This window comes from Salmo salar, chromosome 20 (genome assembly GCF_965601325.2).
Source record: "Salmo salar chromosome 20, fSalSal1, whole genome shotgun sequence".
Lineage (NCBI taxonomy): Eukaryota > Metazoa > Chordata > Actinopteri > Salmoniformes > Salmonidae > Salmo > Salmo salar.
In genome coordinates this window covers 86,523,420-86,537,968 of record NC_138310.1, presented here as the reverse complement: position 1 = coordinate 86,537,968, position 14,549 = coordinate 86,523,420, and the positions used below count along the sequence as shown (strand labels likewise).

At 43.0% G+C, this 14,549-nt stretch overlaps 1 protein-coding gene across 1 annotated transcript; it reads right to left on the bottom strand.

Annotated features, from left to right (window-relative positions):
* Positions 1–1,571: 1,571 nt before the first annotated feature.
* Positions 1,572–8,018, bottom strand: LOC106581478 (extracellular calcium-sensing receptor). The gene is made up of 11 exons (XM_082966075.1): positions 7,715–8,018; positions 7,314–7,605; positions 6,792–7,034; positions 6,562–6,636; positions 6,054–6,369; positions 5,798–5,970; positions 5,412–5,642; positions 3,534–3,657; positions 3,246–3,439; positions 2,850–3,128; positions 1,572–2,714 (listed from the first exon to the last, which is right to left on the bottom strand). Exons 1-11 carry the CDS (start codon positions 7,942–7,944, stop codon positions 2,286–2,288), a joined length of 2,586 nt encoding a protein of 861 aa, XP_082822201.1. The 5' UTR covers positions 7,945–8,018; the 3' UTR covers positions 1,572–2,285.
* Between the last annotated feature and the right edge of the window lie 6,531 nt (positions 8,019–14,549).

Sequence of the window (14,549 nt, the reverse complement as noted above, 5' to 3'; positions counted from 1 at the left end):
TGAGGCGAAGCTTCCTGCCATCCAGGAGCTCTAAACCAGGCGGGGTCAGAGGAAGTCCCTAAAAATTGTCAAAGACTCCAGCCACCCTCTTCACAGACTTGTCTCTCAGCTACCGCACTGCAAGCGGTACCGGAGTGACAAGTCTAGGTTCAAGAGGCTTCTAAACAGCTTCTACCTCCAAGCCATAAGACTCCTGAACATCTAATCAAATGGCTACCCAGACTATTTGCATTGCCCCCCCCCACCCACTCCCCATCTTTACACCACTGCTACTCTCTGTTGTTGTCATCTGTGCATAGTCACTTCAATAACTCTACCTACATGTACTGTACATACTACTTCAACTAACCTGTGCCCGCGCACATTGACTCTGTACCGGTACCCACTGTATATAGTCTCACTATTGTTGTTTTACTGCTGCTCTTTAATTACTTGTTACTTTTATCTCTTATTCTTGTCTGTATTTTTTGGGTTGGGGCCTCGTAAGTAAGCATTCCACTGTAAGGTTGTATTCGACGTATGGGACAATTAAAATTTGATTTGATTTTGTGATTTGATGAGGAACCAATAAAGGACTTTGGGAGTCTTACTTATTGATTACTGATGAAAGTACTGATGTCACGACTGAGAAGCAGGTGGGTGTTCTGATGAAACACCACAGCAATAAACTCTTTCAAATCATAAGCACATTTGGAGGAATAATAATCATTCCAGCTGCTGATTCACTGACCTTTACCAATGCCTTGTTCAAGTTTCTTGATGACAGGAAACTGCATCAGTCTAGCCACAGATGGCTGCACCACAATGTGAGTCAAATACAGCTCCGTCCTGACAAAATTTCAAGAACACAATCCGAATAAGGTCTACATTAAATGTGTTTGTCATTCGCTGCAACTATGTGCCTCCAAAGCAGTTCATGTTCTTCCACAAAAGGCTGAATATATGGTGTCACAAATACATACATGGATTTCCAATGCCATCAGTATCTCTCGAAATATGAGAACATACAGTACATTCGGAAAGTATTCAGACCCCTTGACTTTTTCCACATTTTGTTACGTTCCAGCTTTATTCTAAAAATGACTAAATCATTTTTTCCCCTCGTAAATCTACACACAATACCCCATAATGACAAAGCAAAAATAGGTTTTTAGAAATGTATGCAAATATATTTATAAAAAAAAAAACTGAACAATAAAATGTACATAATTTTCAGACCCTTTACTCAGTACTTTGTTGAAGCACCTTTGGCAGCGATTACAGCCTTGAGTCTTCTTGGGTATGAAGAGGGAGTGATGGGGAGTGGAGAGGTTCCCACAGTGGGTAAGCAGACAGTGGAATGTTTCTGTTTTCATTTTGGTATACGATGAGGGACACACACTCATACGCACACACACACACAGACACACACACACACACACACACACACACACACACACACACACACACACACACACACACACACACACACACACACACTCACATTGACGCACACACTGACTGGGTGACGAAGGAATCATGTAGGGGGTCTGTAAGTTCTGTCAGACAGACTCAATACTAACTCTTCCAGCATGAGTAGACACTACGTAATCTTTATTGGTATTGTTCATATAGACGTGTTTCATTATGACACATTATAAGAACACATAATAATATTAACAAAGTAATATAGTGAAGGTATAGCAGGAAATGTATGTTTCAAAACAGAATGGACATTCCCCTGTTGAAATGAATATCAACGAACCCTAAATCACGATAGGAGTATGTTTAAGTTATTATTTGTCCATCATGTGTTTCTTGATGGTTTCTAATTGGACATCATGTGTTTCTTGGTGGTTTCTAATTGGACATCATGTGTTTCTTGATGGTTTCTAATTGGACATCATGTGTTTCTTGGTGGTTTCTAATTGGACATCATGTGTTTCTTGATGGTTTCTAATTGGACATCATGTGTTTCTTGGTGGTTTCTAATTGGACATCATGTGTTTCTTGGTGGTTTCTAATTGGACATCATGTGTTTCTTGGTGGTTTCTAATTGGACATCATGTGTTTCTTGGTGGTTTCTAATTGGACATCATGTGTTTCTTGGTGGTTTCTAATTGGACATCATGTGTTTCTTGGTGGTTTCTAATTGGACATCATGTGTTTCTTGGTGGTTTCTAATTGGACATCATGTGTTTCTTGGTGGTTTCTAATTGGACATCATGCGTTTCTTGGTGGTTTCTAATTGGACATCATGTGTTTCTTGGTGGTTTCTAATTGGACATCATGTTTCTTGGTGGTTTCTATTTGGACATCATGTGTTTCTTGGTGTTTCTCTCTGGTCTCAGAAGGATGATGAAACATTTTGGAGCAAACAGACAGAACAGCAGCCCAAAGCTGGAGGCCAGGATGGCAAAGATCTCTACAGCTACTGTGTACTTCCCAGGAGAGCTGACGTAGGCAGGGATGAAGGCCACCCACACAGCACAGAAGATCAGCATGCTGAAGGTGATGAGCTTGGCCTCGTTGAAGTTGTCTGGGAGTTTCCTGGCCAGGAAGGCTAAGAGGAGACAGAGAGAGGCCAGCAGGCCGATGTAGCCCAGCACCAGAGAGAAACCGACCACAGAGCCCACCTCACACTCCAGGACCACCCTCGGCCCCCGACCCTCTCTGTCCCTCCTCTCAGCAGGTCGGGGTGGAGCTAGGGCCAACCACAGTACACAGATCAGCACCTGTGGAAGGGAATTGAGGTGGAAGTAATACGTAAGCACAGTTACCATAATAACGAAGAAAGGAAACAGTGAAGTGAAGGTCAGTGAAGGAAACAATTACATTCCAATAGAATATAGTAAAAACTAGATGTTCACCTGGATGAGTGTGCAGAGTGAGATACCCATCCTCTGCTGGGTGGGGCTGAAGTATCTCATCAGGTTCTCTCCAGGCAGAGTGGCCCTGAAGGCCACCAGCACCACCACAGTCCTGCTGAGCAGACAGGAGATGCAGAACACAAAGCTTATACCAAACAGGGTGTGTCTCAGCATGCACGTCCACAGCTTCGGCCGGCCAATGAAAACCAGCGCACACAGGAAGCAGAGCTTGAGCGACAGCAGTAGCAGGAAGCTGAGCTCAGAGTTGTTGGCTTTCACCTGGAACAAGACATAGAAAGATAAATTACACTGAGGGATGTCAGAAATCACATCCTTAAATGACACAATCTCATCTCTGTCCAGTACCTCTATATATGATCATATGATTCAACTCACCAGGGCCGTGTGACGATGGTAGAGGAAGGTGGCCAAGGCACCTGCTGTGAGTGTTGCCCCGGAAACTGAGATGACAGACAGGATGACACCCATGGTGTCGCTGTAGGAGAGGAAGTCCACCAGCTGGGGGATGCAGGCCGTACGATCAGGGTTGGACCAGAACCGCTCTGGACACCTAATACACTCATCTGACCCTGATAGAGAAGGAAGAAGAATGAGGTGTCCAAATCAGGACCAGTCAGGAGTGAGGAAAAATATGAATTGGAATCAGAACCCTAGATAGACTACCTGTTGTGTTGCTGATCTCTCCCTCAGCACAGGACAGGCAGTCAAAGCAGCACACAGGCCTCCCCTTCTGTACTGCATGCCTGGTACCAGGGGGACAGTCAGCACTGCATACAGACACAGGGACCTACCAGAGGGGGGAGAGGAAGAATTTATCATCATCATTGCTGTTATCATCATTATTACAAAGGCAGACAGGCTCGCTGGGCCCCTCTGGGGACTATGTCAGGAATGTGACCACACAAATATCTCACATTCAGTATAATTTAACCTCTCTAATCTCTCTAATTTAACCTGGCCAACATCCATTAAAATTGCAGAGCGCGAAATTCAAAAATATTAATTTCAAATATTTTACATTCTTGAAAATATATGTGTTATACATCAAAATAAAGCTTAACTTCTCGTTAATCCTGCCGCCATGTCAGATTTCAAAAAGGCTTTGCGATTATCTGATGACAGCGCTCAGCACTCAAAACATTACGTACAGTTACCAGCCAAGTAGATTAGTCACGAAAGTCAGAAATAGCAATAAAATTAATCACTTAACGTTTGATGATCTTCGTATGGTTGCACTCACAAGACTTCATGTTACACAATAAATGTTTGTTTTGTTCGATAAAATCCCTCTTTATATCCAAAAACCTCAATTTTGTTGTCATGTTTTGTTCAGTAATCCAATTGCTCAAATGCGATCACAAGAGGCAGATGAAAATTCCAAGTAGTGTCCGTAAAGTTCATAGAAACATGTCAAACAATGTTTATAATCAATCCTGAGGTTGTTTTTAGCCTAAATAATCGATAATATTTCAACCGGACAAAAGCTTTGTCAACATAAAAGGAAAACAAGAATAGCGTGCTCTCGGTCGTGCGCAGTAACCAGCTCCGAGGACATCCCAGGGTCCACTCACTCAATGTGGTCATTCTCCCTCATTTTTCAGAATAAAAGCCTGAAACAATGTCTAAAGACTGTTCACAACTAGTGGAAGCCATAGGGAACGTAATCTGGGTCCTATCCCTTTAAATGGTGGAAAAGCTTTCATTGGAAAAACAGCCATCTCCAGGTAATGGCACTTCCTGGATGGATTTTCCTCAGGTTTTTGCCTGCCATTTCAGTTCTGTTATACTCACAGACATTATTTTAACAGTTTTAGAAATGTTGGAGTGTTTTCTATCCAAATCTACTAATTATATGCATATCCTAGCTTCTGGGCCTGAGTAGGAGGCAGTTTACTTTGGGAATGCTTTTCATCCGGAGGTGAAAATAGTGCCCCCTACCCTAGTGAGGTTAACTCCATAGTGGCGCTGCGGTCTAAGGCACTGCATATCAGTGTAACTACAGACCCTGGTTCTAATCCAGGCTGTATCACATTCGGCAGTGATTCGGAGTCCCATAGGGCGGTGCACAATTGGCCCAGGTTTGGCCGGGGCAGGCCGTCATTGTAAATAAGATTTGTTCTTAACTGACTTGACCTCAATAAATAAAGGTTCAATTACATTTTTAAATTTTTTCATATAACATGTTGATGGTAAAGTTTTCTGTCTGAGATACCATTTAGTAGCATGTTGATGACAGAGGTTTCTGTCTAAGATAACATTCCCCTGTTATTCATTTGGTCTTCTTTATATCTTTCTCTTTCCTGTATGTCTGCGACAGGGTGATAAACTCAAAAACTCTCTCGCTCACTCACACACACACACACACACACACAACCACATACACACACACAGAACCACACACACACACACACACACACACACACACACACACACACACACACACACACACACACACACACACACACACACACACACACACACACACACACACACACCCCCCCTCCTCTCTGCCTCAGTGAAACTAAACTGAACAGTTCTCACCTCCTCTCCGCTGCCCCCACCCCACACCACTTTATCCATGTCCATGTGAAACTGGTCGTCCGATCCCTCAGAGGACAGAAAATGTCCGACCTGGACAAACTCTGCCGTCCCCTCGGGGGTCACATGCCAGTTGATGATGTCATAAGAGGCAGGCGGATCTCCATTCATGTCGAAGTGGAAAGATTCCCCCACAGGAGTACTGAAGTTCACTCCCCTCAGATAATGAACAATCTCAAAGAGAAAAGGGCATTGGAACAGGATGAAGAGTTAGAACCAGTTGTGGCTTTGGTTCTTTAGAACTCAAACCTTACAAAGTGTTTTCACTGTATCCTGACTGGAAACATTAGTGTTGTTAACTTGAAAACAGATCAACATGTTGTTCTCACCTGGCTGGGCTGAAGCTTCCTGATATCAGGGCACTGTCCACCATTAAAGACTCTGTCCCCTGGTCTACAGGCCACCATATCCTGTATGGCATAGGCGATGGCGTACACAGCCTTGTACACATTATAGCTGGCTCTCAGCTGAGACACGTCAGCATACTGGCTCTCCCCCTCACCTAGGATTGACACAATATTTAACTGAGATAAAATTGGGAATCTGGACAAAAAAACAGAGATTTAGGTGTAAAGTCTCCCTCACCTATGACCTCTGACCCAGTACACTGTCGCCTGGACGACTGGGTCATGCTGAGGTCAACCCCCAGAGAACACCCAAACATCTCCTCCCACAATTCTCTCAGGAATGGGTCGGACTTCTGGTAGTCCCCATTTGGATGGAGGCGTGTTAGGAAAGGCCCCAGGCCGGGAATGTTGGCTTTCTTCAGGGCAAAACCGATTGTCCCGGCAAGAGAAGGTAGGTTTTTTGGGGTGGCGAGAGCAGAGTAGGTGACCCAGGCCTCTGAGGCAATCCACTGCTTATCTGTAATGTTCTGACGGACAACCTCTTCCATCAGGGCCTGGAGAATGAAATCGTTAAAAAGATCAAGATAGTCAAGCAGAAATGCGTGATTATCAATTAGGAAATGATTGTGTCTATAAAGGGCATCAAGACATGGTAAGACACAAGGACACTGCTATAGCTGTGATACAAATAATTAACAATACTCTGACCGGTAACTGCTCACCCCTGAATGACCCGCGAATCCTACAAATGCTACAACCACTCTGGCAGTAGATCCTCTGATGGTGTCCACGATGTGCCTGATCTTTCTCTTAGACGGTAACTTGGGGATGACCATCAGTGAGAGAGAGGGAAGAGTGTCAGAGAAAATCAGAGAGAGCGTTTCTATTAGATTAGAAGAGAGGGGGAGTCACAGTGAAAGAGAGAGAGAAAGATAGAGAGAGAGTATACTGTCAGATCATCAGAGTGAGGTCGTACCATGGGGAGGACCTGAGAGTAAGCGACACACACCCCAGATCCCTGGAGCTCTTGGAGAAGCAGCTGAACCCCAAACTTGCCATAGTCACCATCCTCTGACACCAGCCCCACCCACACCCATCTTAGCTGACGCAGCAGCCTGGCCATGCCTCGAGCCTGGAAGGCATCGCTGGGTACCGTACGGAAGAACGAGGGATACCTCCAGTCGTCACTCAAACATGCACAAGTGGCAAAGTAACTCACCTGGGAGAGAACACACACAGAGAGAGAGAGAGAGAGAGAGAGAGAGAGAGAGAGAGAGAGAGAGAGAGAGAGAGAGAGAGGGTGAGACAGTGAGAGAGTGAGACAGTGAGAGACAGAGAGAGAGAGAGCGAGAGTCAAGGATAATTATAATTTGTAAGAGGCAGAGAGCAGAGGGAGAAGGAAAGTAAATGTTAGAGAAGGAAATTTAGAAAGACATTGAAATGTAATGTGAAAAGAGTCATCATCTCATCCCAGCCTGTAATCCAACCCCTGCCTCACCATGGGTAAATCAAACGGCCCGAGGGTTTGTGCCACCACGATGGAAGCTGAGGAGCGGGCATCCCCGATGATGACGGGAACCTCGGGGGTTGTGCCACACTCTGTGCCCACCACAGAGGCCTCCTTGCCGGTCACCATGGCTAGGGCTGCCCCCAGGGTGGTGCCCTCTGACCGGCATGTGTCAGAAGCCAGGAACCCCAGGGTGAGGTTAGGCAGGAGGGCTGGGTCACGGTTAATCTCCTCCACTGCAAAGGTCATAGTCTGGAGCCAGCGGTAAGCACGCTGGTTGAAACTGACAGACGGAAGAAAGGATGAAGCGGACAGATAGGAGGTAACTGAATACACATTACCTTCAAGTGAAAACACAATGACAAAAAGCTGTTATCTCACAAGCTGCGTACATTGTACAGGTAGAATTTCCCTTAATGCTCCTGAACTCCTGCTCTGGTAGTGGGGCTTCCACATGGATGGGGAACAGGCCCCCAATGACCACATCTCCTGCCCGATAAACACTGCCGGAAATGGGCTTAGCTACCAGCCGACAAGCCCCCTCTCCACCTCCATCCAGACCCCAGACACACCCAGGGACATGGAGACAGTAGAGCAGCCACAGCCAGCCCCAGAAGCACATCACCTGGAGAGAGACAAGGCCGAAGACTGGGAGAGTTCCGTCACCTGTTGGAGAGAGACCAAACCAAGACCTTCCAGACAGAACACTCTGTAGACAGAAGGATATCAACAAAAAGTGCTTTCAATGAAGAGATACACCATACACCACAGTCACCTGTAACCAGACATGTGAAAAAACAGCGATTGACAGACAAAACCTTGTTCTACTCTACCTGGCAACAGTAAACCTTATCCTGGTGAGACAGACAGACAGACAGACAGACAGACAGACAGACAGACAGACAGACAGACAGACAGACAGACAGACAGAGAGAGAGAGAGAGGATGAGTGTCTGTCAGTCTGGCATCTCCTGCAGAGAGTCAGAGTGAAAAAGGGAGAGGAAGAGGAGAGAAGGGGAGCTGCTGATATAGGGAGAAATGAGCCCCCGGCTAAAAAACAAGCACACAGCCACCAGGGGGTGCTTGTAGGGAGGAAGGGGCAGGAGGGGGTTAATTGGGACTTGTTATTGGAGGATAACTTGGGGAGCAGGTAATTGGGGGTAATTGGAGAAAGCCTGTGAGGGTGATGTTATTGAAGGTAATGTGTAGTACAGGAGATACAGTATCTGTTCTTCAACAACATCTGATGGACCCATTCAGACAGATATTACATCATACTGTACTATTTTTATTTTACCTTTATTTAACTCGGCAAGTAAGTTCAGAACAAATTTTTATTTTCAATGACGGCCTTCCAGGGAACAACTGCCTTGTTCAGGGGCAGAATGACAGATATTTACCTTGTCAGCTCAGGGATTCAATCTTGCAACCTTTCAGTTACTTGTCTAATGCTCTAACCACTAGGCTACGCTGCCACCCCTATTAAATCCCCACACCAGTAGAAATCCACTTTTTCAAGCTGTATGATGCCTTGAGTTTAACCATGATGTTGCACAATGATGTAAGCTACATCTGAGACGCGGCTTCATCCACCCGACAAAACTCATCTTGTCCTTACAGAAGAGAAAACACACATTTCTCCACCGCCAGGGATGCTCAAAACCAAGACGCAATGGTACGAGTAGACAGATGAAAACCCCCATTATGACTGGCTCAATGTTCAGGAATGCTATCCATGCACTATCACGCAGCCTTTGCCTATGGCTATGATGCTGCCTTCAGCATAAGACAACGATGAGGACATCTCCCTTAAGTGTGTACAAGAAACATTACGAATATGCTGTGTACTGGACTTTGTTAGTATTATTTTACCAGGATATTAACACAGTGATGACGTCACACCAATGAATAAACAACGGACAATAATATTCAGGTACCACAGGGACTAAGGCTGCTTCCTTGTGGGGCTACAATGCATTGAATCCCTACATGGGAAAAATATACCTATATGTGCTCAGTAAACCAAACATTAGGAACACATTCCTAATATTGAGTTGCATCCCACCCTCCCACCCCTCCTTTTGCCCACAAAACAGCTTCAATTCCTCGAGGCATGGACTCTACAAGGTTCCGAAAGCGTTTCACAGGGATGCTGGCCCATGTTGACTCCAATGCTTCCCACCGTTGTGTCATGTGGCTGGATGTTCTTTGGGTGGAGGACCATTCTTGATACGCACGGGAGACAGTTGGGAATGAAAAACCCAGAAACTGTTGCAGTTCTTGACACAAACCGTTGCGCCTGGCACCTACTACCATGCCCTGTTCAAAGGCACTTACATCTTTTGTCTTGCCCACTTACCCTTTGAATGGCACACATACACAATCCATGTCTCAATTGTCTCAAGGCTTGAAAATCATTATTTAACCTGAGCAGGTGTTCTTAATGTTTTGTACACTATGTGTAGGTTGGAAGCTATTCCCCTACAATTTGTTTGTTTGTTGCGACTGCTAAGGAGAGATGACCAGTCCCATATGAGCGAGTACACAATTGCTTTCGTTTATTTTTCTTCCTGTTGACTTCTGTCCCCCTTTTGTTTCCGGCAAGTTTTTGAATTGATCTCCTAGGGAGGACTTGGCCTACAGGCCATGATCAACAATATAGATTATAGACTGAATTTTTTTGCATATGCCACTTTTTTTGTATGTAGTATGGAATACTTAAATGCCTGCAGGTCCTATTTGACTGTTTATCTGTTGTTATGTTCACTTTCTACTTTTTGTTTTATTCTCTTCATTACCCACCCTAAATAATGAATACCTGAAGACTAAAACATGGGGCAGGGAGGTGGGGTTAGGCAAGGGGGGGCTAGGGAGGTGGGGTTAGGGAAGGGGGGCTAGGCATCGTGGAGCTAGGAAGGTGGGGTTAAGGAAGGGGGGGCTAGGGAGGTGGGGCTAGGGATGTGGGGTTAGGGATGTGGGGTTAGGGGAGGGGGGGCTAGGAAGGTGGGGTTAGGGAATGGGGGTTAGGGAGGTGGGGTTAGGGAAGGGGGGCTAGGGTGGTGGGGCTAGATGGGGTTAGGGAGGTGGGGTTAGGGAAGGGGGGACAGGGAAGCGGAGAGAGGGGAGAATGGTTTACAGGGAGGGTTTTCTGTATGGGAAACGACCAATGGGTGAGTTTCCATCTTAGTTCTGCTTTTTGTTACACATCCATGGGCTTATCAACACTAAAGATAACAATTATTTTGTTAATATAACAATGGCAATACTAGCAATTCTCTCTTGGAATTTGAAAGGGCTAAACTGTCCTTCAAGTTGTCTTGATATTCTGGCAAGAAACCATGTTGACATAGCAATGTTCCAAGAAACACACCTAATCAGTAAGGAAGCACATAAAATGAGGGACCATTTGTAGAAAATGGCTACTTTTTCATCAGCCCCAACAAAACTAAAGGTGTAACCATAATATTACATAAGAAACTCAAGCTCAAAGGTGAAGACCAAGAAGGCAAAATCACTTTCCTAAAAATGCATCCATAATGGAAAGAACATTTTCTTTATTAATGTTAATGCTCTGAATTGATATGATCATATGTTTTTTTTGGATTCTCTGAACAGCATATTGCTAGAATTTACTGAATTCCATCTGTTATTAGGACAAACATGAATGCCATTTTGGGCATGTGGGACAAATCTAATATGACCACCTGAAATCCACATGCAACCAAAGCTCTTCTAACATATACTCTCTGATTACAACCTCATTCATACCTGGTGAGTACATCATCCAAATGCAAATGGATACACGTTCTACTGAAACAGGCATAAAACACTTTTCCTGAAACGTTCTTCTGAATCGATTTTGTATTATTATATACACCTCTATTTTCTAAAATTAAGAAAATAGAAATTCAACATATGAACTTGTCTGATCACCACGCCGACCTCTGCCAATTACAAATTGTAGAATCTGCTAAAAGAGCCACAAGATGGCCTTTTAACATTCTGTGATCAATTTCAAATTCAACTAAATTAATGCATAATGCTCAATAACAATTCAGTCAATAACCCCGGATTCTATGGAATACCACCCAAGGTTTAAAAAAAAAAATGTTACAACTGCATTTGCAACTGGTTTGAGTAAATCACAATTAAAGAAGTAGCAGAATTGGAAATGTTGTTAAATGCGTTAGAGCGTTCTCCAGATACACTTTTTTCAGACCCGTTAGCTATTAATATTTCCAAAGTCAAGACAGAACTTAATTTATTGATAAGACAGAAAGCAAAATGTGCAATTCATCGAGTTAGACTCAACCATGGTAATCGTTCCAGTTGTTTAGTGGCCAACAAGCTACGCATTAATGATAAATTAGCTCATATAGCAACTGTTGCATTTGGAAAAGGGGAATTACTATCAGAACCCAGATTTATCAATAAAATATTCTCCCGCTTCTGTAAAGAACTGTACACTTCTGAATGTAAATCCACAACAAGCCAGAAAACAAATAATAATAAAAAAAGTTTTTCCTTGTATAACCTCTGTTGATTATTACATATCTTAAATGCTTCATCAGAAACAAAATTCTCTTTGGGCTGTTTTATCTCTCAATGCAGAAAAGGCTTTTGATAGACTAGAATGGTCATATCTCTGGTCTGTCTTGGAACATATGGGAATTGGCTCCACTACATTCAGAATCCAAAGAAGCAGCAGACAAGGTGATCCAATGTCTTTTTTGCTATTTTTATTATCCATGGAACTCCTGGCCAAGGCAATTTATCAATTGAAGGAACTAACACCACTTTCCCCTAAAATCTACTGATCACTTCCTCTCATTATACACAGACAATATTTTATTATATCTAGTAATGAATCTCAATTACTTCCAAACACATTGAAGATCATAGATGGCAATTAATCAAATGGCCACCTGGACTATTTACATTGCCGTCCCCCCCTCCCCTTTGTTTCTACACTGCTGCTACTCGCTGTTTATTACCTATGCATATTCACGTTACAAATTACCTCGACAAACCTGCACCCCCGCATATGGACTCGGTACCGGTACCCCCTGTATATAGCCTAGTTATTGTTATGTACGTTTCTTGTGTTACTTTTTTTAAATAATGTACTTTACTTTATTTTGTAAATATTTTTTAAACTGCATTGTTGGTTAAGGGCTTGTAAGTAAGCATTTCACAGTTGTATTCGGCATGTGACAAATTTTATTTGATATGAGATGCATTCAGCTTAATCTGAAGTTATAAAATATATCCAAGCAAATCAGCTCAACTGCCTCTCAAGACCTCAATGGAGTACTCCATATATTTATGAAATCCCAATCGTTTCCCATTTTAAATATTTGGGAGTGGATATATTTCCTTCCTTAGATAAAATCATTGCCAGAAACTTGAACAGTATCCTCAAAACAATTAAATCCGACGTCAGTACATGGATTAACATTGCAGTTGCTTTAAAACCTCTTAAGGATCGGCCCCTTTCTTTCAATTTCAATTTTCGCCTAAAATTACATACCCAAATCTAATTTCCTGTAGCTCAGGCCCTGAAGCAAGGATATGCATTTTTCTTGGTACCATTTGAAAGGAAACACTTTGAAGTTTGTGGAAATGTGAAATGAATGTAGGAGATTATAACACATTGGATCTGGTAAAAGGAAATACAAAGAAAAAAACAACCGTTTAAATTTTTTTTTCTTCCATTATCTTTGAAATGCAAGACAAAGGCCATAATGTATTATTACAGCCCAGGTGCAATTTAGATACTGGCCACTAGATGGCAGCAGTGTGTGCGCAAAGCCTACATTAGCTCAACCGTCCCACAAGGGACCCACCAATCCAGAAGAAGTGAATGTCAAAATGAATATATTGCCACGGCTGAATTTCTGTAGTTCAATGCTTCCCATGTTTCCCCTTCTGTCTATAAGGATAAAATGTGCGGTTTCAAAATTCATATGGTATGGTAAGCGATCCCGGATAAAATTAACAAACTTACAAAGATGGAAAGATGTAGGAGGACTATCCGTAACAAACTTTAAATTTAATTTCTAAGCACTAGCATTTCACCCCATCCTAAATTGATTTAGACATGATTCTTCCTCCCTCTAGCTCAGTATATCGAGAAGTATGGTGTCTCCTGTTGCCCTGGAAGAGGTGGTCTTCACTGACATATCCCTTAACCCTAGAACCGCTGGTCCTCGATGGACCCCCCTTCACGCTAATGAGCATCATTCTAACCGTAACATTCTAACAGTGTAAATAATATATTTAATATACGCAATACAAACATAATAATTTGGTTGTGTTTATGAAGGCCTTGGTTAACATCAGAATACAATGATTGAGACCACTGTGTTCTTGGGGACCTTCAATGATGCACAAATGATTTGGTACCCTTCCCCAGATCTGTGCCTCAACGTAATCCTGTCTTGGAGCTCTACAGGCAATTCCTTCAACCTCATGGCTTGGTTTTTGCTCTGACATGTATTGTCAACTGTGGGACCTTATATAGACAGGTGTGTGCCTTTCCAAATCATGTCCAATCAATTGAATTTACCACAGGTGGACTCCAATCAAGTTTAACAACATTTTAAGGATGATCAATGGAAACAGGATGCACCTGGGTTTCATTTTGAGTCTCATAGCAAAGGCTCTGAATGCTTATGTAAATATAGTATTTCTGTTTTTTTTTTTTTTATAAATTTGCTAAAATATCTTCATCATTATGGGGTATTGAAATGTCATTATGGTGTATTGTGAGGTCATTATGGGGTATTGTGTGTAGATTGATGAGGAAAATATGTAAATGAATCTATTTTAGAATAAGTCTGTAACATAACAACATGTGGAAAAAGTTAAGAGGTCTGAATGCTATCCGAATGCACTGTATGACCATTTTATAAATGGTATAATTGCATGATGTGATAGTATTTTGCCAACCGCGCTTCCTGTCTCCCCAAGACAAAGGATTTTTACCACTGACGTTTTGCTTCACTACACACTCAACTGCTTTGATTGGTGTCACATTAGCTGGAAACCACAAGTGTCTATCCAGATAATGAAAAGGCACATGAGAAATTCAATTCAAGGAACTTACAGTATAGTTACATAACATTTGCAGAGTGCATGTGTAACAGTATAGCTTCCGTCTCTCTCCTCGCCCCAACCTGGGCTTGAACCAGGGACCCTCTGCGCATATCAACAACTGACACCCCA

Coding starts and splice junctions, on each gene's coding strand:
- LOC106581478 (XM_082966075.1), bottom strand. CDS start 7,944: ATGTGCTTCTGGGGCTGGCTGTGGCTGCTCTACTGTCTCCATGTCCCT. Junction 6,637..6,791: donor ACTCTCAGGTCCTCCCCATG/GTACGACCTCAC, acceptor GTCATCCCCAAG/TTACCGTCTAAGAGAAAGAT. Junction 3,658..5,411: donor GTGGGGGCAGCGGAGAGGAG/GTGAGAACTGTT, acceptor CCCCTCTGGTAG/GTCCCTGTGTCTGTATGCAG.